Below are 24,846 nucleotides of genomic sequence, written 5' to 3' on the forward strand. Positions count from 1 at the left end.
CGCCACGCCCCGTCGTAGTCATCCCTACCCGGATCAGGTCTCGCCCGCCTTCAGTTCTTTGTGTGCGCGAGGGGTGGAAGGATGAAGGACGAGGCCCTAGGGCAATTCTAGGAAGAATACAGCTCCTTCACAAACCCTCTCTCTCTCATCAGCAATCCTTTAAAGCCCAATCTCGTCTCTCCCTTCACTGTTCATCTCTCCTGGAAAGAGATCCCGGGCCACTCCCTCGGTCTTGCGGAGTTCCCGGGGAAGGGCACCCAGTAACACCATAAGGTCCCAGAGATCCGTTTCCCAGCTACCTCCCTTCTCCCTCAAAACCTGCTTTTACCCAGTCTCTTTTCTGAAAAAGGACCCCACTGTGTCCCAGGGGGCCCGATTGACTAACAGCAAATTCCACCTGAGAAGAAGGGGGATCCACGCGAGCTGAAGACAATGTCTGGCTTACTGTAGGGCATGCAGCTCTAATACTTGACTTTCAGCAATGGACGGAGGGAGCTTAACTCCTCTTGAGAGCCGGGTCTCATCGTTCTCGTCCCATTCATTCCAGGGGACAGCCTGGCCCAGAGCCTCAGTTCGCACACCCCAGCGGGTGTGCGGGGGTGTCTGGGAGCCTTCAGCTCCGGTCAGGCGCGGCGAGGCTGAGACCTCAGTTCTCAGGCTGCCCTGCGAGGACCATGCCGAGACATAGTCGTCGAGGGCAGGCGCGGAGCGGAGACGGAGCCAGCGCCTACTACACTCAGCTGACAGCGCGCAGGCTGTCATTCAGGCGAGAAGAGCGGCTCGGGAGCGAAGGGACGGGGTCGGGGTGGGGGTGTCGTTCCTCTAGGAGTGGGAGAAAGAGGTCCCAGTCCCCAGAAGGCCGCTTTGAAATCTCTCATTGGGAGCGGGCAAGGGGTGGGTGGACTTCAGCTAAACCGCGAAAGGGCTCGGGGACCCGGCTTGAAGCGGCGTTTGCCCAGCAAACGCAGTTTTTATTTAGGTTGTAGGTTTATGAAGGTAGGCTCAGGTAGGGCTGATGGTGATTACAGGGAAACTTCAGCTGGCAGGTCACCCCTGGCACTGCCATGGCACCCCGCGGTGCGCGCACCTCCCAAACCCGGGTATCCGAGGACCACAGTGGATGCAGGCGAAAGGCTGGGGAGGCTGGGGCGGCTGGGGCGCGAGCCGGCAGGGCTGGGTAGGGGGCGGGGCCCGGCGGCAGGGGCGGGGCTCCCAGGCTCTGAGGCGGGGCACAACTAAAGGCGCGTAGCACAGGGCGCCGAGATCGCCGAGTAGAGCAGCGCCCAGTGGAGAGAAGAGGAAGGCTAGGATCGCACCGTCCCAATCCGCCAGCCAGCGTCCACGCCGCTCCCGCACCCTTACCCCTGCCGGCCCTTGCCGGACGCGACCCACCGACATGCAGCCCCGGGGCTGAGGCGGCCCGATGGCGAAGCCCACGTCCCCGCAACGACGGCGCATGGAGAACTTCCGTAAGGTGCGCTCCGAGGAGGCGCCGGTGGGGAGCGGGGATGAGGAGGGCGGCCCGGGCTCAGGCCCCTTCGCCGACCTGGCGCCGGGCGCCGTGCATATGCGGGTCAAGGAGGGCAGCAAGATCCGGAACCTGCTGGCCTTCGCCACTGCCAGCATGGCGCAGCCAGCCACGCGCGCCATCGTCTTCAGCGGCTGCGGTCGAGCCACCACCAAAACCGTCACGTGTGCCGAGATCCTTAAGCGCCGCCTGGCGGGTCTGCATCAGGTCACGCGGCTGCGCTACCAGAGCGTGCGCGAGCTGTGGCAGAGCCTCCCTCCGGAGCCCACGCCGGGGCAGAAGCCTGGCGAGCCAGCCGCCAGTCTCAGTGTACTTAAGAACGTGCCCAGCCTCGCCATCCTACTTTCCAAGGATGCCCTGGATCCGCGCCAACCCGGCTACCAGCCGCCGAACCCCCATCCCGGCCCCTCGTCCCAGCCAACTGCTCCGACGTCCAAGAGGAGTCTAGGGGAACCTGCTGCTGGAGAGAGCTCCGCGAAGAGGTCACAACCCGAGCCAGGTGCTGCTGAAGAGGAACAGACCGCCTGAGAACTCCGGCCTCTGGGCCACCTGGACGGGCTGGATCCTACCCCCGAGCTTCGACCTTGAGACGCATCTCTAGCCTTTCATGCCTTGGTACTCTGGAACCTACAATGTGGCAGTATAGACCCCAAGGCGACAAGAGGGGAACCCCAGGGAAGCTTCGTCGTGGGGTTGCTCCTCCACCTGTGTTGCCTGACGACACCTTCAGCTTTTCTGAACCATACGGGGACCTTCTTCAGGGAGGGAATGGTGGGCAATGGGACTCTTGAGCCTTTAACCCCAAGGGTTAAAGGTTCCTGTAGGATTCTTGAAGTGGGGTAGGAAGGTGGAAGCTGAGGAAAGCTCTTGGAATCACCCCACCATTGTCAGCAGAGGGCAAAGGGTTGGAAGCCACTGCTTGAGGGCGGGCGATTTTGAGTGGCAAGGGATAAGGGGCTATTCTGCCCCTCACCCCAGGACAGTTTCTAGTTTTCCTTTCCCTGCTTTTAAGGAGCATCCTGAGATCATGGTGGCAGGGACGTCTCCATAGGCTCTTTTAACATCCCACTTTCCCCATGCTGGCCCAGAAGGAGAGACCCAGGACAGAACTCTCCATGCCACCTCCCCTGAGCCCCACAGCTGGAGTCTTGCTTCCAATAACACAAACACAAAAATGGTTCTGTCCCTGGGTTTTTTCCTAACCACGTGCCTGTGTAGAGACTGCTCTGGTCTGCCCCCTTGTGTCTCAGTCCCCTCCAGCCTGGAATCCTTAGCTTTTGGAGTCTTAAGGGTCAGGCACAGAAACTGGACAGCTTTGAAATGGTGCCGGGAGCACCTTACCCAGTGGCTGGTTCCTCCCTCTTTCTCAGCCCTTCCTGGCTAGCTCCAGTAGCTTCAGGGCTTGTGGCCAGAAGGGGACCTTTGTCACCTTATGTGTTACCACTAAGGGAAAGGGAGCAGCATACTGCTTTTCTGGAAGGGGGAGGAAAGTGAGCATCAGTGAACTATCCTGGGGGTCACTGCCAAGGGTGGTAGACCCAACTGGGCTCCCTAAGTCTGCAGCCTCCTGCCAATAAACAGCCCTACCAGACGGCTGGCACAGAGCCCCCCAGACCCATGGATAGAATCTACCCTTCACTGCGCTCTCTCTCTCTCTCTCTGAGAAAGGACAGCACACCCTTGGGAGAGGGGGAGGAGAGACTGAGCACAAATCCACTGCTGGAAATTACTATTCAGCAGAGAAGCTGGGACTTGGGCTGTGAATCACTGCAGGCTCCCTGATAAGCTGCTGCCTCTGGCCCTGCACAGCTGTCTGTTGAGAGATAACAGCCTTATAAGCCTTTCTGCCCAACTCCAAGTCAGGTGGGAGGGTGGAAGGAGTGCTGTGTACTGGAAGCACTCTAGCAAATATGAGGGGGAGGGGCATATAGCTCCAAGATCATAGAAGCAGACCCTGTCCCCTTGCAACTTGACAGCATCTATGGAAAGGAAGAGATGGGGAAATATGTAAGTCACTTTGTAGGCAAAAAGCTGAAATAAATCCTTCTGCTGGTAACAAGAGGTAGGTTTCTGCAGTTGATAGAAGGGGCTCTTCAGGGAGTTCACCCTCACCCCCCAGCTCTGCTTGTGCTTTGGATAGGTGGGCCCTGTCAAAGAGACTGGCACGGGCTGCTCTCCCTAATGTCTTGTTCTTGATGAGTCCCTGGGGAGAGCCAAGGGATTGGGGTGTGTGAGTCTGACTCTCTCAGGAGCAGCCCAGGAAGTGTGGAGAGAATGTAAACTGTCCTGACAACAAGGTTGCCCTGGGCTGGCACTGGGCGTCCGCATCTGAATTTAAATGATACAACGCAGAAGAGGTCCTGCATGGTAGAGTCTTAGGAGAGACTGCTCTTGGTTCTGGAAGAGGGTCAACTTTCCAAGATCACTAGCGTCTAAAGTCCTGATTGCTGGGTCACCAGGACAATGCAAGCAGAGACTTTCTCATTGAAGATGTCTTGGGTCAGGTGAGTCACCTTCCAGCCTAGAAACTCACCCTGTGGTGTGGAGAGGAGAGGGGCATGTTGTTTCCCCACCTTCAGAGTGTTACCCTGCTCACATGGTGGACTGCGTTTCTGCCTCCCATGCTAGAAAGTGGGTTATAAAACTGGCTGTCTTTTTTGCACCTTTACTCCATCCCAGCAGCTTCAGTTCCCAGGATTTTGATATGTGCTCACGAGTGGCAATGGAACCCAGCATCTATGAATGAGCTCCCCACCCCTGCTTTACTAGATCCTCTGGCCCTGCTGACCCAAGAGGTGACAGATACCCCTATCCACCCCCAACTCCAAGGCTGAGGTGGGAACCTGAGAAGTGCTGGAATAAAGCAGGGGGTGGCCACGGGAGCACCTCAGAGACAGCTCACTTCAAGAACTGACTCGTGGCAGAATGGGAGGGAGTGGGGAGTGCCCTGCCCCACTGTGAGACACCATCTTTCCAGTAGGACCTCTATCCAAGAGCTTTCTGGGCCCTCCTTTGGGGACACTTCCAGCTAGGGGTGGCAGTGAAGACTCACACCCCCAAAACTATCTGGTCACACAATCAGAATCCACTTGGGAGCATAAATATATATAATCTAAGGCCAGAGCATGTGGTTATATGGGCAGTGGGCCGCCAGCTGGACCGTGAGGGACTTCATTGTTGTGCCAGGTGCCAATCTAAGCACAGGGTTGGGTGGGGAGTCGGGGGGAGAATCACAGTGTAATCAGACACAGTTTCTGCTGCAGGATATCCCAGTCTAGGGAAGAGGGAAAAGAAAGTCATGGCACAATGCAGTAATAGTAGGAGAAGGGAGTTCTGAGAAGAGGCACTTAATTCACTCAGAGGTACTGATGGAGCTGGCTCAGCAGTGACCAGACAGAGTTAGACAGCTGGACAGGACTAGACAAGGAATTCCAGGCAGAGAGGTGATGCTGCATCTGGTGCTGAGGCAGCTACAAGTGTCTGAACAAAGCTCGGCCAAAGCAGGTGGGACTGGAATACCAGGTGGGAGCTGGGAGCCAGGTCACAAGGAGCCTCCCTGAAGAAAGGGAGGGAGGCAATGGTCTTTTTTCTTTTCATTATATTCCATTGTTTTTTTTTGGTATTGGTCTTTTTTCTTTTCGTTATATTCCATTGTTATTTTTTAAAATATTTATTTACTTCTTATTATTCTTAATATTATTCTTAATATTTACTTATTAAATATTTGGCTTCTGAGGTGGCACTAGTGGTAAAGAACATGCCTGCCAATGCAGGAGGCATAAGAGACTCTGGTTTGGTCCCTGGGTTGGGACGATCCCCTGGAGGAGGGCACATCAACCCACTCCAGTATTCTTGCCTGGAGAATCCCATAGACAGAGGAACCTGATGGGGTACAGTCCATGGGGTTGCAGAGTCAGACACGACTGAATCGACTTAGCACAGCACAAAGCATTTACTTATTTAGGCTGCACTGGGTCTTAGTTGCAGGACTTGAGCGAGATCTTTAGTTGTGATGTTTAGGATCTAGTTCCCTGACCAGGGCTGGAGCTTGGGGACCCTGATTGGGAGTGGAAGTCTTAGCCACTGGACTACCAAGGAAGTCTCACCTTAGTCTGGTTGATGTTTGAGAAGGATCCTTCTGGCACCAGTGTAGGTGGAAGGTGAATTGGAAGGGGCCTGACTGCATTTGCTATACTGCAGGGAGGTAGGAGACGGAGCTCTGGTAGTGGGACCAGAGATGGAGTCAGATTTGAGAGCTACCCAGGCTAGGTAGGATTTCATTGCCATTACAGCCAGCATAGAGGAGGGTTGTTCTTTGTGGCTTAACCCTAGCTTGGCCAGAACTTAGCCTGCCTTCCTGGCATCACAGGATGGACCAAACAATAGATGGATTTTGGTAGGGAAGAGGGGTGAGTTAGAGGGGTCCGCAGCTTCAAATTGGTAAAAGCTTTAAAGCTCTTGTCCACTGGCCATGAATCTCCTAGAACATGTTCACTGCACAGTTAAAGGAAGTCCCCACACACTCCCGCCTGGCTCCCTTCATCTCCCAGCCCCCACTCGATTTGTTCTACAGTTTGGATCACTGCTATGCCCATATCGGCCACTAGGGACGCTCTAGTCCCCTCTTTCACTGAGATGTTGAAATACCTACAGGTTTCCCAGGGAAAAGGGTAATTGAAGAAAGGGAAGGACGAAATACAGTCACAGGAAGGTCTCCTTGGTGACATTGGGTTTCTTCCTGTCGGAGCTTACCTTAGTTTGTAGTTGTGCCCTCATTAGTGTGAACCTCTGGTTGTCAGTTACCCCAGTAAACCAGAAGCCGTGATTAAATGGATCCTGCCTGCCTTGCTCCCTACCTAGCTCTTGGAATGCAGGAATCCCACAGAGAGCTGTTGATTGAGTGAATAAGGACTGGGTGAATGAGATTTCTGAACTGTTCTGACACCACATCAAAGCCCTTAACTGTCCATCCCCAGAAAGTGGCCAAAGTCCCCCATCCCCACCATATGGACCTTTGGGTTCTATCTTCTTTTTGAAAAAGCTAAGGGTCACCATGTTTAGGCCTAACTGGAGGATTCTGGTGTTGTTTTTGACTCCTGTTGATTATCATAGACATTGTGAGTTGAATTGTGTCCCTCCAAAAGGTATTTTGAAGCCTTAACCCCTGGTACCTGTAAACATAACCTTATTTGGAAACAGGATCTTTGCAGGTGTAATTAATATGTAAGATGAGGTCATACTGAAATAGGAAGAGTCCTTAATCCAATATGTCCTTATAGGAAGAGGAGAAGATACAGACTGACACATAGAGAGAAGAACAGCATGTGAAGATGGAGGCAAAGACTGGAGTTATGCAGCTGCAAGCCAAGTAATGCCAAAGACTGCCAGTGAACAACAGAAGCTAAGAGAAAGGTATAGAATGTAGTCCTCCCTGGAGCCATCAGAGACAGCATGGTCCTGCAGACATCCTGATTTTGGATATCTAGCTTCCAGAACTGAGAAAATAAATTTCTGCTGTTTTAAATCATCCAGCCTGGGGCACTTTATGAAAGCAGCCATAAGAAACTAATACAATATTCTCACCACCTTCAGTGGGAATAGGGAAAAGGAATATGGGGTGTTTGCTAAGGTCTAGTCGTGCATGGTGAAAGGCTCTTTTCAGAGTTCTGCTAGCAAATGTGAACAGATCATATTGAACAGTGTCATACTGAATAGATGATAGGCTTTGCAAGAAATGAGGCTGATTCTGATTTAGAGCAAGTTATTCTTCTCTGAGCCTCAGCTCTCTCATCTGCAAAATGGGCCAGATTGCTGTGGGGATAATACCAACCTTCCCAATCTTTACTCATTGGAATCACCTAGGGCACTTGTCAAAAATATAGATTGCTGTTATAAATTAATTGGTATAAACTGATTGATTTCTAAATAAAATAGACTTTGCATTACAACTGAAAAAAATGTGTAGATTACATGTTATATGTTAATTATCCCACAATTTTTTAAAAATACAGATTGCTGGGGTTGAACTTCAAAGCAACAGCGTCAGAATCTCCCAGAAAGGACCTGGAAATGGGTATTTCAATAAGATCCTTGAGTGATTTTGATGGTTAATCAAGGTTGACTAGTCGGTGAGATAATTTTTAGAAGGAGTGGCACACTCATTCTTAAGCAAGACCCAAAGTTAAATCCCCATCACAGGAAAAAACCTTTAAGAGAGCAGCTAGTGGACTCAGAACACAAAGCATCCCAGCCCTGGGCCCTTTGTCCTGACAGGAAACTGAGGGTGTGAGGTCCAGTTCAGACAACTACAAAAACTCAGCTTTCTTTGTTTAAAAAAAATTATAAGGATGCAGAAAACATGGAGCCTGCATACATTGCTGATGGGAATGTTGATGCAGGCTACCTCGGAACAGCTTGGCAGTTCCTCAAAAAGTTAAACATAGACTTACCTTATGACCCATATATTGTTGCTAGATATAATAATGGAAATAATGGAACACATGTGTCCACATGAAAATATGCCCACAAATGTTCACAGAAGCCTTGTTCATAATAGGCAAAAAGTGGAAAAAACTCAAATGTCCATTAACTGATGAATGAGTAAACAAAATGTGGAATATCCATATAATGGAGTATAACTCTGCCACAAAAAGAAATGAAGAACTTATTACAACATGGATGAATCTTGTAAACTTTATATGAAGTGCAAGAAAGTTGCTCAGTTGTGCCTGGCTCTTTGCAACCCCATGGACTGTAGCCCTCCAGGCTTCTCTGTTCATGTGATTCTCCAGGCAAGAATACTGGAGTGGGTAGCTGTTCCCATCTCAGGGGATCTTCTCAGTCCAGAAATCGAATCCAGCTCTCCTGCATTGCAGGCAGATTCTCTACCATCTGAGCCACCAGCGAAGCCCTAGAATACTGGAGTGGGTACCCTATCCCTCCTCCAGTGCATCTTCCCAATCCAGGAATTGAACCAGGGTCTCCTGCATTGCAGTTGGATTCTTCACCAGCTGAGCTACGAGGGAAGCCCTGTGAAAGAAACCAGACCCCAAAGGACATTCATATTTATGTGAAATTTCTAGTGAAGCAAATCCATAAATACAGAAAGTAGATCTGTAGTTGCCTAGGGCTGGTGGGGTTCAGGGAATGAGGAGTGACTGCCATTGGGTATGGAGTTTCTCTTTGGGATGGTAAAAATGTTCTGGAACTAGATAATGATAATGCTTATACAACATAGCAAATAAAAGGACACTGAATTATAGACTTTAAAAGGATGAATTTTCTGGTTTGTGAATTATATTTCAATCAAAAATTATATCCTTTAATGATGTTATCATAAAAGTAATAACTTAGGAAATTACATAATAAGTATTAATTAATTATGAAAAAGTACTATTAGAGCTCTCCTATCTATATTCAATGGGCTTCCTAGGTGGCACTAGTGGTAAAGAACCCACCTGCCAACGCAGGAGACATAAGAGACATGGGTTAAATCCCTGGATTGGGAGGCTACCTCTGGAGGAGGGAATGGCAATCCACTCCAGTGTTCTTTTCCAGAGAATCCCTTGGACAGAGGAGCCTGACGGGCTGCAGTCCATGGGGTTGCAAAGAGTTGGACACTACTGAAGTGACTGAGCACGCATGCATGCACTTGTACTGGATCCCCGAGCAGGATCACCTTTGAAGGCTACCTCCTCCTGCCACCTTTTCTCCCTGATTCCCAGGTGATCCATGTGGTGTGTTTATCCACTCCACCTCCATGCCTTGTCCCTAGTCTCACAACCTGCCATGCCCTGGGAAAAGAACTTTCTACAATTTACAACAGAAAAATGCAACACTCACCATTTATTGAGTTCTATTTATTGAGGTATGTCCAGGCAGGACATAGTATTTTACACGCACTATGTTATATAATTTTCTCAATAACAAATTAGTAGGTTCCATCATTATTATCATTATATAGATGAATTAACTGTGGTTCAGGTAATTGGAATACCTTGCCTAAGGCCCTGCAGCAGAGCTGTAATTTAACAGTAGCAAGAATGTCATTCTCTCGGGTGCCCTCTCACATTCATCTCCTTTTCTGAAGCAGGCTAGTGTTGGGATTCCCATCACTAGAAGTGCCCAAGTGGGGACTTGGGAATGGAAGCAACATAGGATCAGTCAGACTAAGAGCCACAAGCTACTTCCAGCCTTGAAATGACAGGATTCATTTTTTTTTCCCCAAAGCATGCTTAATTCCCACCAGAGAAGATAAGAACTTTTCTTGCATGTGAACTTCACTTTACTAGAAAGTCACATGATGGAACAATGTCTGTATCTGTACAAGGTCCTCAATAATTCCTCCCCTCTGCACACATCAGAGGAAATGCCTCATCACAACTCTTTCAGGAGGAAGACTCTGCTGCAGCAGGAAGCTGATAGGCTGATCAACTGATGATGATGACATCCCTGAGATATCAAAGTCCAGCTGCTGCTTCTCCATTGGGATAGCAAAGGATTTCGGGCTGAAGATGATAGAGTCAAAAGACCCTGACAGCCTTGGGCAGGAACCAAGATATCTGGTCTAAACCTATCCTGGAGGAAGTAGACAGAATGGGCTGCAGGGGCACAACTGGAGAAGAACTTGGGAATAAGCAGAGGCTTCCCGACTTAAGTGAGGTAATAGGCTGAATTCAAAGATGGCCCCCAGGGTTCATGTCCCCTAGTGTACATGCCTTGTATAAACAGGGCTGAATTTGTGAAAGTGATGGGATATATCATTCTCAAGATTAGTACTAATCCATTTACTTTGAGTTAATCAAAAGAGAGATTATGCTGGATGTGCCTGAAGCCTAATCAGATGAGGCCTCCTTTAAAGGAAGGTGAAGTGTCAGAGATACTTTCCTGTTGGTTTGAAGAAATAAACGGTGGTACTGTGAGGGGACCTACAGAGGATCCATGTGGTAAGGCCCTGAGGGTGGCCTCTAGGAGCTGAGGGTGATCCTTGGCTGACAGCAAGAAAAAAATGGGCACTTAGTCCTACAACTGCAAGGAACTGAATTCTGCCAACAACCTAAACAAGCCTGGAAAAGGACTCTGAGCTTCAAGTGAGACCGCAGACCTGGCTGACATCTTGATTTCAGTCTTGTAAGACCCTGAGAAGAAAAATCAGTTATGCTATGAAGGCATAACTGACCTACAGAAATGAGAAATAATAAATGGGTATTGTTTTAAAGTTAGTTTGTGGTAAATTATCATTCAGCAATAATAAAGCTAATACAGGGACTTCCTGGTGACACAGTGGATGGGAATCGGCCTGCCAGTGCAGGGGACAAAGGTTCAATCCCTGGTCTGGGAAGATTCCACATACCTTGGGTAACTAAAGCCCATTGAGCCCTGGTGCCACAACTTCTGAAGCCCATGTGCCCTAGAGCCTGTGCCCCACAAGAGAACCCACCACAATGAGAAACCTGTGCACCACAACGCAGAATAGGCCCTGCTCACCACAACTAGAGAAAGCCCACACACAGCAATGAAGATCCAGCATAACCAAAACAACAACTAATACAGGTCATAAGGACTTAGAACTGCCTTCAAGGTAGCAGGGGGTTCAGAATTTGCTGTGAAGCCAGCAAAGTCTACCTTTGTGGGTAGTGGGGAAAGAAAATTTCTGCAGTCAGACAAACCTGGGCTCAAATGTAAGCACTATTCTTGATATTTATCAGTTATGTGATTCTTGGGGAAGTGTCCTTTGAATCTATTCCTTCATCCATAAAATAGGGGTAAATACTCACCTCACAACACTGTTATGAGGCTTAGATGGGATAATAAATAGTTTGTAGCTTGCAGTGGCACAAAATTAATTATGATCATAATTGTTTTTGAAAACAACGAAAACATAAAATATTACAGTAGCCAATCTAAGGTACTGCAGGCAAACACAAGTACAGCACCTTACAATTTGGGATTGGGATTCAAGTGCCATGTAGCCAGCGCTTTTTCTTTTTCTTTTGAGCCGAGCAAGGCTTGAGGGATCTTAATTCCCTCACCAGGGGCTGAACCGAGACCACAGCAGTGAAAGCACTGAATCTTAACCACTGGACTGCCAGGGAACTCCCAACTCATTGCTTTCTTTCTCAAGTTTTTATCTTTTTTTTTTTTTAATTGGAGTATAGTTGATTTACAATGTTAACTTCTGCTGCACAGCAAAGTGATTCAGTTACACATATACATATATCCACCTCTTTCTAGATTCTTTTTCCAGTCCTTTTTATTTTTAAAACATATTATTTATATTTTTGCCTGCACTGGGTCTTCATTGTCACCCACCAGCTTTCTCTAGTTGAGGCAAATGGGGGCTACTCTTCCTCGTGGTGCTTGAGCTTCTCATTGCAGTGGCTTCTCTTGTTGCAGAGCACTGGCTCTAGGCACTGGGGTCCCAGTAGTTGTGGCCCACAGGCTTAGCTGCTCCTCAGCACGTGGGATCTTCCCAAAGGAGGGATCGAACCCATGTCCCCTGAATTGGCAGGCAGATTCTTAACCACTGGACCACGAGGGAAGTCCCTTCTAGTGCTTTCTCAATCATGAGAGCCCTGCCGTCTCCTGGGCATCCAGTGCTTGGCAATTGAATGAATACTATTTGAAATCAAAGAGGTCATATTTCCCCAGGTGTCTTTTCAATATTTTGGTGGGAGAAAATGAGGACAGTGCTTTCTAAAAAGCTTTTTTATCATTTTCCCAGCCAGGTTCATATCCCTTAAAGCCATACTGCTAGGGAGGAAGCAGAAAAGGGTTATCTGCTGAGACCCTAGAGACAGGGCCTCGAGTCAGCAAGCAAAGCCTGAATCCCCATCTTTTCTTTCCTCAGTAGTTCCAGGGATAGAGAATGAGGGATAACAAGACAACAGACTTGTCTCATTAACACTGCATGGCAGCTAGGTAATTCAGGCCTGGGGAAAGTGATCCCGCTGCTGAGGAACTCAAGGTCAGAATGCAGTTAATGAGGCCAAATTAGATGTTAAAAGTCGGCACTGGGGAATTCCCTGATGGCCCAGTGGTTAAGAATCCGCCTTGCAGAGGATGAGGGTTCAATCCTTGGTTGGGGAGCTAAGATACCACATGCTGCAGAGCAAGTAAGTCCCCAGCGGCCACAACTACTGAGCCCACGAACCCTAGAGACGGGAGTGCCACTAGAACGTCCTCTCCCCGGCCAACAAAAGATCCTGCATGAGGAAACGGAAGACCCCACGTGTCACAACTAAGACCAGAAGCACACCCCCCCGCAAAAAAAAAAATCTTGCAACTTAATCAACCCCCCTCCTGTAGAGACTGGAGGAGGGTATGTCACCAGAAATATCCAGGTGAGTGCTGGAACTGGGAATTGGGTGAAAAGAGCCTCGATTGCCGGCAAGCAATCTAATTTCAGAGCCCATTTGTTAAGTGATTGGACTCTGAATGCTTGCGGGTCTCTGATATAAGAAAAGTTACCAATAAAGTCCTTTATACGAAGGCAGTCGTTCTGTCCCACTCTCTTATTTTAGGCTCAAACCTGGGAAAGAAAGAGCAAAGAAGGTATTTTTAAATTATAATTTGTAGTGTTATTTTCGCATGTTGAGGTGCAGGAGTCATCTCCCGAGCCGGATCTGAACCGCGCTACTGTCTACTGACGGCTCTTTCCCTGCCTTCTATTCCTCGCTCCACAACGGCCGCTGCCTTCCAAGGGACCAGAGAGCCGTGGGGAAGCGGCGCCGAAATAGTTTGTCCTCAGCGCGCCGCCGTAGCCCGCCGGTGGCCGCGTGACGCCTTCTTTCCGCCAAGGCGCGAGCGCCGCAGTGGGCGGACCCTTATGCTCCGCCCACCGTGCGTCGGTGCGTGAGTACGGCCCCCACGAGCTCCCGAGCGGTCGTGGGCTCACACCCGGCTTCTCTTCAGCCTTAACCTGTGCGCCGCCATCGCCGTCATGCTAGGCGCCGCTGTCCGCCGCTGCTCTGTAGCTGCAGCCGCAGTCGCCCGGGCCAGCCCTCGAGGCCTCCTGCACCCCACTCCGGCCCCCGGCCAAGCCGCCGGTAAGGCTCCCGCCTGCCGCTGTCCGCGCCCGCGTGTCCTTGCGGTGACCTGGGCCCCCGCCGCCATGCGATGGCAGGCTCTCCCAGAGGCCTAGCTCCTGCCTTGCGGGCCGGCGGCCGAACCTGGTGACCGCTTGCCGTTCTCGCCGCCGCCTCGAGTTGTGGAGGACTCGAGGTCGCGACCCCGGGGCCCCCCTCGGCGCGACTTCCTGGTGCGGGCACCGCGGACCGATCAAATGTGGACCTGCTGTGGGCGCCAAGGAGGGGGCGCAGCGCACCTCCCGTGCCCACCGGACCCCTTCGGTCCCCAGGCCGTGACCGTGCCCCGGCGCTGACCCTGCGGCCACCTGACTAGGAGTGGCCACCGCCGGCCTGCAGCGCTTCGGCGAAGGTGACATTGAGCTCAGGGTAGGGGCGGGGGTGATCCCTCCGGGGTCCCCGGCACCGCTGCCCCCAGCGTCTTCCGAGAACACGTTATACTTCCGTGTACGACAGTTATCAGACGTGTCTCGGTTAGCGTTTTGTCCGTCACTTAACCAGACCATTCTGGTATTTTTAGAGACTGCCGTGCCACTTTCTAATTCTTAAACTTTTACGATATATCGACGTGTGTAGTTATTTCCTGAGACCTGGAAGAGGGACTGACTTGATAGATCTTTTAAGGCTCTTATTTCAGAAATTGGATATCACAGACCCAGAAATAGGGGGTTCTGCCTATATGGGGAAGCTTTATGTTTTTGCTTCCGGTTAGAAGCCTGATTGCGGAGTATAAGATGTTCTGCTGATTCCTGTTTCTTGTTCTGCCTTCCTGTTATGTCTGTTCCTGGAGACTTTGTGTCTAGCACTTTTAATTATTTTAACTGCACTTTGATTTCGGCCCATGATGGTAGTATATGCTACATTAAGAAATTTGGCCCCTAAGCATGCATATTTAAACGTATGAACTCAAACTCTTGCTAAGGTTAGACAAACTGATTTATCTCTAGCCGCCCTCTTAAGCATAATTGTCCCATAAACCTAAATATTTGCCACAAGGAGGCAGTCATGGTTACATTCATGTCAACTACTTTCTAGCTGTGTGACCTTGGACATGTTAGTTAAACCCTAAGACTCAGTTGCCTAAGTCTAAAATTGGGATACTATTTAATAGTTGTGAGGTTTAAATGAGATAATGTTAACTTTCAACACCTTTCCTGGCACAAATGCTTGAAACATATTTGCTTTATTTTTATAGTGCCTTTCATTTTTGCATATTATAGGTGAGGTTTATTATCATGAGACTGAAGAAATTTCATGCAATTAAAAGTCAGAAAGGCTTAAGATTCTTGGATAGCCTCTGGAGGGGTTAACCTGGGGAGCTTCAAGTTTGCTGTAAATAAGTAGCAACCCAAACTTAATATTTTGTCCCACTTCAGCCTCCACCTGGTAACAGAATTGTTTTCCTATAACTACTGAATTAGATAATTAAATATTTTGAATAATTGCTAGAGTCTCCAGCCAACCCTTAAGAGTTACACAGTCCTCACCCCTATTCCTTACCCTGATAGGCTCTGAAAAGGTGGGAGGAGTTTCTGCTTTCTCTTTCTTGGTGGAGGGCTAAATTTAAGTAGCATTTTTAATTACCTTCCAGCCTTTTCTGCACCACTCCCACATTTATAGATTTCCAGCTTTTGGGCCCCTAAACCTTGTACTTCTGTATAGCTGTCTTTGAGCTTGTTTATGTACCCTTTACATTAGTCCGTTCTTTCCATTATGCCTTAGAATCACCACCACCAAAATGCCTGTTCTTTGAGCTTTGTCTGAGCTGTTTAGTTACTGAAGGGAATTATGAGCCACTTAATTTTTCTAAATATGTTTGCTTAAAAAAAAAAAAAAAAAAAAACTTTTTTAACGGAATGCCAAAAAGCAGTGTTAGAAATAGATTTTTAGATTGTAGCCCTAGAAATGTCCCAGTTTTTTAACAGATGCTTCTCTTTTTCTACTCTGGAACCTTTATATAAAAACACCAAGTAACTGTTTTTCAAAATAGTTTACCATACAAGCCTCAAAACTAGGTGGAAATGCTGTACATAGGGGGTGGTGTGAGGGATATAATTTACCTAAAAATCAGAATGTTAAGCATGTCCATAACTAGAAGAATAGATTCTGCTTTACTTATGACTGGAATAAGGAATATAATGTAAACCATTGGGAAAGTGAGTTTTCCTCAACCTGGGATCTGTGTGTGTTCCCAGTGCTTGCTTGGTTTTCTAAATAGCTGTCTCATGCACTGTCTTTGTTTTTTAATACAATCAGTTTGTAATTTGGGACTCTCAGAAGGAAGGTGAACAAATCACTGAAGGTGATCCATTGATCTCCCTGACTAGGATTTGCATTTGTTGGTCATCTTTTTCACATTTAGAAAACAAAACCACAGTCATCTAGTTGAAATCCGTGCCCAGCAGTGAGCAAAAGAAATTCGTTATCATGAAACAATTTACTGGATGATTGGGAAGGTACACTTAATAGTTGCCTCTAGGGAGATAATTATATACTTCATTTTTCTTGAGTAAATACTTAGAAGTGGAATTACTGTGTTTGGTAGGTGTATATTTAACTTGATAAGGAACTGCTTAACAGTTTATACTTCAATTATATACTTGCACTTTTTTCAGTTAAGGATAACTTTAGTTTTTGAAAGATGGTTTACAAATTTTGGGTGATGGTGGGCTGAAAGGTTGTTTTTGATATTTTAAGCCTTTAAAAATAACTAGAAATTATACCAAGCTCTTAAAATTCATATAATAAGAGATGCAACTTGAAGAATGTTTTATTTTTAGGAATTATGATTTCTATAAATAGATCAATTAAGACACTTCTAGATAAGGATTAGTTTAAAGCTATACTGAGTACATACCTACAAGGTTACTAAGCCCTAGGCAAAACGTTAACCTGGCTTTCATGTTTAATCATCATACTCTGCTAAGATAGGGAGAAGGCGATGGCACCCCACTCCAGTACTCTTGCCTGGAAAATCCCATGGACGGAGGAGCCTGGTAGGCTGCAGTCCATGGGGTTGCTGAGGGTCAGACACGACTGAGCGACTTCACTTTCACTTTTCACTTTCATGCATTGGAGAAGGAAATGGCAACCCATTCCAGTGTTCTTGCCTGGAGAATCCCAGGGACGGGGGAGACTGGTGGGCTGCCGTCTATGGGGTCGCACAGAGTTGGACACGACTGAAGCGACTTAGCAGCTGCTACGGTAGTGGTATCTGCATTTTACAGATAAGGAATATAAAACCTGAGTTAATTAACAAGAGAGTTAAGAGCCTAGAAGTATCTGACCACTAGGCTCTGCTGCCTCCTAAAACCCAAAGGTAAAAATTCCTTCTCCCACCTCCTGCCCCATTCAGAGGCTGCTGCTGCTGCTGCTAAGTCGCTTCAGTCGTGTCTGACTCTATGCGACCCCAGAGACGGCAGCCCACTGGGCTCCCCTGTCCCTGGGATTCTCCAGGCAAGAACACTGGAGTGGGTTGCCATTTCCTTCTCCAATGCATGAAAGTGAAAAGTGAAAGTGAAGTCACTCAGTCGTGTCCGACTCCTAGCGACCCCATGGACTGCAGCCTACCAGGCTCCTCCATCCATGGGATTTTCCATTCAGAGGCTATTCAGAAGGAATTTAGATTTCTTAACTCCCAATTCACTGTCCAGTTACAAGCAGAAACTGAAAATGAAAGGCTTTTCATATGGTGCTGGAAAAGGGTATATTGATCGGGAGCAGAGTGCTAAGGGTGTCCTGTTTCCTTGATAGTGTTATATTTAAAAATCTCACTCCTTAGAAATCTAATAAAACTTTTTTCTTTGAGTGTAAGTGAACTTTTTTTTTAATTGTTAGCTGCGCTGGGTCTTCATTGCTTCTAGCGGTCTTTTTCTAGTTGTGTGAGTGGGAGCTACTCTTCACTTGTGGTCCATGTGCTTCTCATTGTGACTTTTTAAATTAAGAAAATATATGTTAGAAATTTGCTTCATAACTAGAATGGAGGTAATTCCCTGGCAGTCCAGTGGTTAGGGCTCTGTGATTCCACTGAAGGGGGCACGGGTTCCTCCCTGATCTGGAAACTAAGATCCCACATGCCACATGGCACAGCCAAAAAAAACATAGAATGGATATCATTTTACTTACTTCTTGGCTGTGCAACTTAAGGGATCTTAGTTTCCCAGTTAGGGCTTGAACCCAGGCCCTGGGCAGTTGAAGCACAAAGTCATAAGCATTGGACCACCAGGGCATTCCCAAGAATGAACATTATTTTAAATTAGGAATTAATACTGTTTATCATAAAAATAAGTGTATAAAGAAAATTTTTCTTTCCAGAGATAACCACTGTTAACAGTTACACACCAGCATTACACATAAGTGAGAAGAGCATAAACATACATCTGTAGTACTTTTTGTTTTACTTTTCAGTGCTTATTTTTTTTTTTTTTTTGCTGTGATGGGTCTTAGTTGCAGTATGCAGGATCTTCATTGCAGCACTCGGGTTCTTAGTTGTGGCATGTGGGATCTAGTTCCCTGACCACAGATCGAACCCAGGCCCCCTGCACTGGGAGCTCAGAGCCTTAACCACTGGACCACCAGGGAAGTCCCTCTGTGCTTAGTTTTTTAAGATGTTTTTTTCAAATCAGTATGTAAGATTTATTTCATTTGACCTGGTGAATAATTTTTTTACCATGACATGCATAGCTGATTCAAAACCTAAGGCATTGAATGAATGTAATACCACTGAACTGTACATTTAGAAATGGTTAAGATAGTAGACTTTGTGTGTATTTTAAGACACACCCAAAAAAGGAAAAAACCAGTCAAGTCCTACTTCTGTACATTGAAGTTACTGTTCTTCCTCCCCTGTAGCTGTCCAGTCACTTCGCTGCTACTCCCATGGGTCACATGAGACAGACGAGGAGTTTGATGCTCGCTGGGTGACATACTTCAATAAGCCAGATATTGATGCTTGGGAGTTGCGTAAAGGTAATTGGAACACAGGCATATGTGTCTATTTTAATACAGAATTATGAACTGCTGTGCAGTCTTCCACTACTTTGTTAAAAGTAACTGCAGTTAACCCTTGAAAAACGTGGGGGTTAGGGACATTGACACCCACTTGCACATAGAAAATCCATATACAACTTTACAGTTGGCCCTTCTGACCCACAGTTCTGAGTCCAAGGTTCTCCGTATATGGATTCAGATCATGTAGTATTTATGAAAAAAATCTCTGTGTAAGTGGACCCGTAGAGTTCAAACCCATGTTCAAGGGTCAGCTGTATTTTGAAAAAAACATGTATCATGTAGACTAGGTATTGTTATGCATCTTGCAATTAGGAAAGTTTATAGTTTCCAGAGTACGTGTTTCCTGTAAAGCAGGGTTTTGAAGGAGGCACAGTTGATGTTTTGGGCCAGACAGTTCTTTGTTGCAGGGGCTGTCCTTTGCATTGTAGGATGTTTAGCAGCATCCTTGGTTTCTACCCACTAGATGCTAACACCCCTACAAACCCCCAGTTGTGACAACCAAAAATGTCTCCTAAGGGACAAAATCATCACTGCTATAGAGATAGGCCAAGGTGAGCAAGATTTAGCAGTTGTGTAACTTTGAATAAATAGATAATTTATTTAAGTAGTCATTTGGTTTTCTTCCCTTCTTGGTAATAGTTTGGGATTTTTGTTATTTTTATTCTCGGTTGTGATTTATCTGTCTTGCCCTGAGTAAGTGTCCTATCAGAGTAAGCTAGAACTTGTTTATCCTAAATTTGTAAATGTGCATTTAACATGAGTAAGTAGCATTAATAATAACCAAGCTAGTAGACTGATAGATAATTTTAAGTGTAGGCAGTTTATATCAGATGAAGAATTCATTCTATGACTATATTGTAGCATCGCAGTCACTGGTGTCCTTTGTTTTAATATTTTAAAATTAATAAAAGCCAGAAACCTAAGTGTTTCATACTTCTCCACAGGCATGTAATGACTCCATTTTGCTGCAACTAGGGAAATTCTTATTGGATAATCTTGAGTAGAAGTAATGAAAAGAACTGTTCTGCATTCCCATTAAGAGAATCTTAAATTTTATGATGTGTCATTTTGTGCAGAGCCAAAAGTAATCATGCCCAGTATTTTCTGGTTGAATGTTTATGACTCTGCACTAATGGTTCTCTATATCGCCTTAAAGTCCTCATTTGGGCTTCATTACTTTCTCCTTAAGTATTTCCCTGGTTGTTTTTAGATTATTTTTCAGTCAGATCTATTTTAAAGCAGTCAAAGTACATACACTGTACTAAGAGGTAAAGATATGAGTTGAAAATGACCGTCTTGTTTGAAAAGAAACCAGCTAATTTTGAAGATAGTGTTTGCATTTAAAATCACTCTCAAGCTTATTTTTTGGTTGTACTACGTGGTTTGTAGGATCTTTGTTCTCCAATCAAGGATCAAACCTAGGCCCCGGGCAGTGGAAATGCCAAGTTCTAACCATTGGACCACCAGGGAATTCCCAGTTATCTTATTTTAGAGATAATAGAAGGCAATGGCAACCCACTCCAGTATTCTTGCCTAGAGAATCCCGTGGACAGAGGAGCCTTGTGGGCTGCTATTCATGGGGTTGCACAGAGCCGGACACGACTGAAGCAACTTAGCATCCCTGCATGCATTGGGGAAGGAAATGGCAACCCACTCCAGTATTCTTGCCTGGAGAATCCCAGGGACAGAGGAGTCTGGTGGGCTGTCGTCTATGGGGTGGCACAGAGTGGGACACGACTAAAGCGAATGGCAACCCACTCCAGTGTTCTTGGCTGGAGAATCCCAGGGATGGGGGAGCCTGGTGAGCTGCCGTCTCTGGGATCGCACAGAGTCGGACAAGACTGAAGCGACTTAGCAGCAGCAGCAGCAGCAGCAGAGATAATAGAGGCCCAGGGACTTACTTGGTGGTCCAATGGTTAAGACTCCACGCTTCCATTGAAAGAAGCATAGGTTTTGATCCATGGAAGGGAAGTTCTGCATGCCATATGGTAGAGCAAAAAAAAACTAGCAGATCAAACAGATAAGATCACATGTCTATGGTTCAATAAAAGAGTATGGGTAACTAAATTGTAGTTTAAGTGACGATATTCCAGATTGATATGACCCCTCTTTTTAATTTGACAGGGATGAACACACTTGTTGGCTATGACCTGGTTCCAGAGCCCAAAATCATTGATGCTGCTTTGCGGGCATGCAGACGTTTAAATGATTTTGCTAGTGCAGTTCGCATCCTAGAAGTTGTTAAGGTCAGTGAAATAACAATGCTAAGGTTGTTCTGGAAGTAGGTGGACTATTGATTAGGTATTAGCGTATTCTGTATTTTTGAATTTGTTAAAATACCTGGAATTAGTTTTTACATAGTTAGAGGGAATGTACATTGTGGTTATATTCTCTTTGGAGAGTATTTGGGAGAATTTATTCAGGAATTTATTTTGTTAGAATTTCAGCAATCCCATTTGAGAATTTATCTTAAGGAAATAATTAAGAATTGCAGTTTATCTTTGTGCTGCTTGTGATATGAAATTAAGTGTTGCCAGTGGCTTCTTAAAATGGGACTTCCCAGAGGAGATTATTATTAATGCTGTAGAAGTGTATTTAACATTTAAGATATTCATGTTAATTGAAGGAAATTATGAAATAATTTTTTGTGGTGTATCCCCTTTTTATTAAAAAGTATAGAGACAATGATCAAAATGTAAGGATATATACTTTCTTCTCTCTTATTTGATTATAGTTTTTAATTTTTCTATTAAAACTTAGACCAACTTTAAATAAGAATTTTATAATTTAAAAAACACACTTAAGGAGACCTAGAATTTGTTAGACAGAAGAATAATATAATAACTTGACACTGTCTTAGTCTATTTGACCTTCTAATATTTGTCTCTGAAGAATGTTGTGACAATAGAGGTCTAATTGTATGTTATGGTAAGTATTCCTCAAAGCTCTCTTGCCTTAGAAATAAGTATTCTCTACATGTAGCTCTCCATGAAAAGACTTGTATATTCTATAGGAAAGAAATGCAAGGTCTGTAAGAGGGAAAGTATGACAATACTTTATCTAAAATGGGTAAGATAATTAAGGGTTCTGTAGGCTATCAAGCCATTCAGCACCAGTAGTTAATTCAGTTAGGGTCTCAAATTGAGGCAAATTAAGAAACTTTTTTCGTGTTAACTTAATTATTCCTGTTGCCTGCTGGGCACATTTAATTGCCATCACAAAATTCTGTCATCACCACCTTCTTTTCCAGTAACTCAAGGCTTTAAAATGTTTCTTTCCCCCTGGATTTAGTAGTCTTAGTCTCCAGGTGTCTTAACAGTCTACCTTGAATAGTGCCTATGTAAGTTGCTCTCTCTTTTGAACGAATATGTTAACTTAAAAGTAGGTGACTTATATTCTCTGCTGCTAGCCTCTGCATATGACTGAAAGCATTTTCAGCTTCATTTTGTTAATAGAGACAGCTTTTCGGAGCTAAATGTGAATATTTTCTTTGCCATCAGGACAAAGCAGGACCTCATAAGGAAATCTACCCCTATGTCATCCAGGAACTTAGACCAACTTTGAATGAACTGGGAATCTCCACTCCAGAGGAACTGGGCCTTGACAAAGTGTAAACCCCATGGGTAAGGTATACCTGAATAAGGCAAGAAAGGATCCAGGGAGGGGTGAGTGAGTGGCATTACAGTATTCTCAGAGAAAGACGTTTTCATGGCTTTGATAGAGGCTGTGAGCTTAGAGAGTACCTGTGATGATTAATTTAAAGAATTAGAATTGTTGTTTCTGGTTGTTATAATTGTTCTTTTATTGGTGTAAAGGCAAGTTAAAGAACCTACTTTAAAATCTATATAATATAAAATATTTCAAAGGTAAAGAATAGCATAGGGAATAAATGTAACCATACCCAAATTTTGAGATACTATTTTTGCCATATTTGCTTTAGTTTCTCCCTCTCCCCCAAGAAATGAGAGGTTTCACATAGAGTTAAAGCCCTCTCTGTACCTTTTTCCTAATTCCAGCTCTTTAACCTCTCCTCAATTAAGGTAATCCACTACATACCAGGTATTCATCATGCATGCTTTTATACATCTTTATTTTTAATATCAGGGTTTTATTAATTTGATGCTTCTGTTATTGTGTGCCCAAGTTGAAATATAATAGGTAATATTCATTGATAATACAAACTTGATACCTTGTGGAAAATACAGACTAGGTAATAAAACCAGTTACAAGATTGCCGGGTAGTGAGCAGTATGCAGAAAATCCTTTGTAAAACAGAAAAAAATACATAAGTAATAACGCTTATATTGATTTTATTTAACAAACACGTATAGTCTGTATAACTCTTATTATGTATGAGGTACTGTTTTATGTGCTTTATAAACTCATTTAATCCTCATGAACAGTCCTGTGAAGTACTTACTATTATTACACTTATTCCCATTTTACTATTTTACTAATGAGGAAAATGAGGCACCTTGTCCAAAGTCGTATAAGTAGTAGAGGAACCCACATTTAAACCAAGGCAGCATGGGGTCGCTAAGAGTCGGACACAACTGAGCGACTTCACTTTCACTTTTCACTTTCATGCATTGGAGAAGGAAATGGCAACCCACTCCAGTGTTCTTGCCTGGAGAATGCCAGGGACGGGGGAGCCTGGTGGGCTGCCGTCCGTGGGGTCACGCAGAGTTGGACACGACTGATGCGACTTAGCAGCAGCAGCAGCAGTCTGGCTCCAGAGTCCATTGTTTTTACTATGCCACACATCCTTTGTAGGCATTGCAATACTAAAGCATTTACTAAGGCCATTGTCTTATTTCTCAGATGTAAATAATGAGGCTTAAATAGAAGATTTGCTTCCTAAGAGTAAGAAGTTTATTTTTAAAAGGTGGAACTAAGCTATCTTAGTTTCAGTAAAAGTGGACCCAAAATTATTTTAAAAGCTAGTATCAGATCCTCACAAGATAAAGAAACCGTGAGCGTGGTTAGGGTACCATTAGTGAACACCTAATTCTACACTCTAAAAATCTTAAAGAATACCTACATTCAATCTTCCTACCACAGACTGAGCAGAAAATGCCTGAGGTTTTGAATTCAATTTTGAGATCTCTTTTTACAGCTTGCTTTGAAAGAAGAGTCTTAATTTTATCTTTGTCCATCTCTGTATCACCACTGTCTTTTCCTCCTCCCTGAAGCCAGATAGCACATCTTTGTGAAATGTGAAAAGGCTTTCATTTATCGAGTATTATTTGAAGGAGTCCAGAAGATCTTTGTTATATAGGATATTTTCTAGCTGCAGTAACATTGTATTTCTTTCACTTAAAAATTTTTAAGAGGGCAGCTCCCCAATACTTTTCTGATTAGAAAAGAATACTACCTCAATAATTACCAGGTGGATAACAACAGAAAAGCCAAAGAGCTAGTAGCTGGTGTGTTGATTTTAGGCAGGATTAAGAAAGGGCACAAGAGACTACACAGAGGCAGCGATTTCCTTGGGCTGTTGCTCTAGAGGTTATTTTTAGTAAGATTTCTATCTTTTCTTTATTTCCCAGCTAATTTTTCATGTTTTCTCTTACAGATGGACTTCCCAAGGACTTATTGATAATGCTACTTGATTATAAAGTCACCTGGAAATACTGATGATAACATATTACCTTATTCGAACAAGTTTTCCTTTGTTGAGTACCAAACCGTGTAATGTAACTTGGACTTTAATAAAAGGGAAATGAGTTTGAACTGAAATTAGGTATTTCATGTGTTTGCATTGAAAGGCAGGGGAAAAAAAAATTATTATAGTGTCATTGATTTCACTGTTTGGTTGCCACATTATATGCTGAGAGAACTGCTTCAGTTTTCTGGAAACCATCCAACATGAGTCAGCTACATTAACATATTTGGATGCACTTGCTGGTAAATTAGCTAAAATTTTTTTAAAAAATAATTTCATATAGAATTTTCTTTTTAAAAAATTATTTATTTGGGTGTGTAAGGTCTTCATTGCTGCGTGCGGGATTTCTCTAGTTGCAGCAAGCAGAGGCTTTTCTCTTGTTGTGGAGCACAGGCTTTAGCAGTTGCAGCATGCTGGCTCAGTAGTTGTGGTGCATGGGCTTAGTTGCTCCACAGCATGTAGGATGGTCCCAGACCAGGGATCGAACCTGTGTCCCCTGCCCTGGCAGGGAGATTCTTAACCACTGAACCACTGGGGAAATCCAGTGTAGAATTTTC

The 24,846-nt window shown here is 45.2% G+C and overlaps 2 protein-coding genes across 2 annotated transcripts; both read left to right on the forward strand.

The window, feature by feature from the left end:
* The first annotated feature begins 940 nt into the window (after positions 1 to 940).
* On the forward strand, positions 941 to 7,055 carry RPP25 (ribonuclease P and MRP subunit p25). Its single transcript, XM_019984043.2, has 2 exons — positions 941 to 4,032; positions 6,808 to 7,055. The coding sequence occupies exon 1, from the start codon at positions 1,424 to 1,426 to the stop codon at positions 2,054 to 2,056; it is 633 nt and encodes a 210-aa protein (XP_019839602.2). The 5' UTR covers positions 941 to 1,423; the 3' UTR covers positions 2,057 to 4,032; positions 6,808 to 7,055.
* A 6,321-nt stretch (positions 7,056 to 13,376) lies between these two features.
* COX5A (cytochrome c oxidase subunit 5A) lies at positions 13,377 to 24,363 on the forward strand. The gene is made up of 5 exons (XM_019983800.2): positions 13,377 to 13,575; positions 18,466 to 18,582; positions 20,749 to 20,870; positions 22,125 to 22,247; positions 24,200 to 24,363. Exons 1-4 carry the CDS (start codon positions 13,470 to 13,472, stop codon positions 22,236 to 22,238), a joined length of 459 nt encoding a protein of 152 aa, XP_019839359.1. The 5' UTR covers positions 13,377 to 13,469; the 3' UTR covers positions 22,239 to 22,247; positions 24,200 to 24,363.
* Positions 24,364 to 24,846: the final 483 nt, after the last annotated feature.

Source organism: Bos indicus, chromosome 21 (assembly GCF_029378745.1).
Source record: "Bos indicus isolate NIAB-ARS_2022 breed Sahiwal x Tharparkar chromosome 21, NIAB-ARS_B.indTharparkar_mat_pri_1.0, whole genome shotgun sequence".
Taxonomy (NCBI): domain Eukaryota; kingdom Metazoa; phylum Chordata; class Mammalia; order Artiodactyla; family Bovidae; genus Bos; species Bos indicus.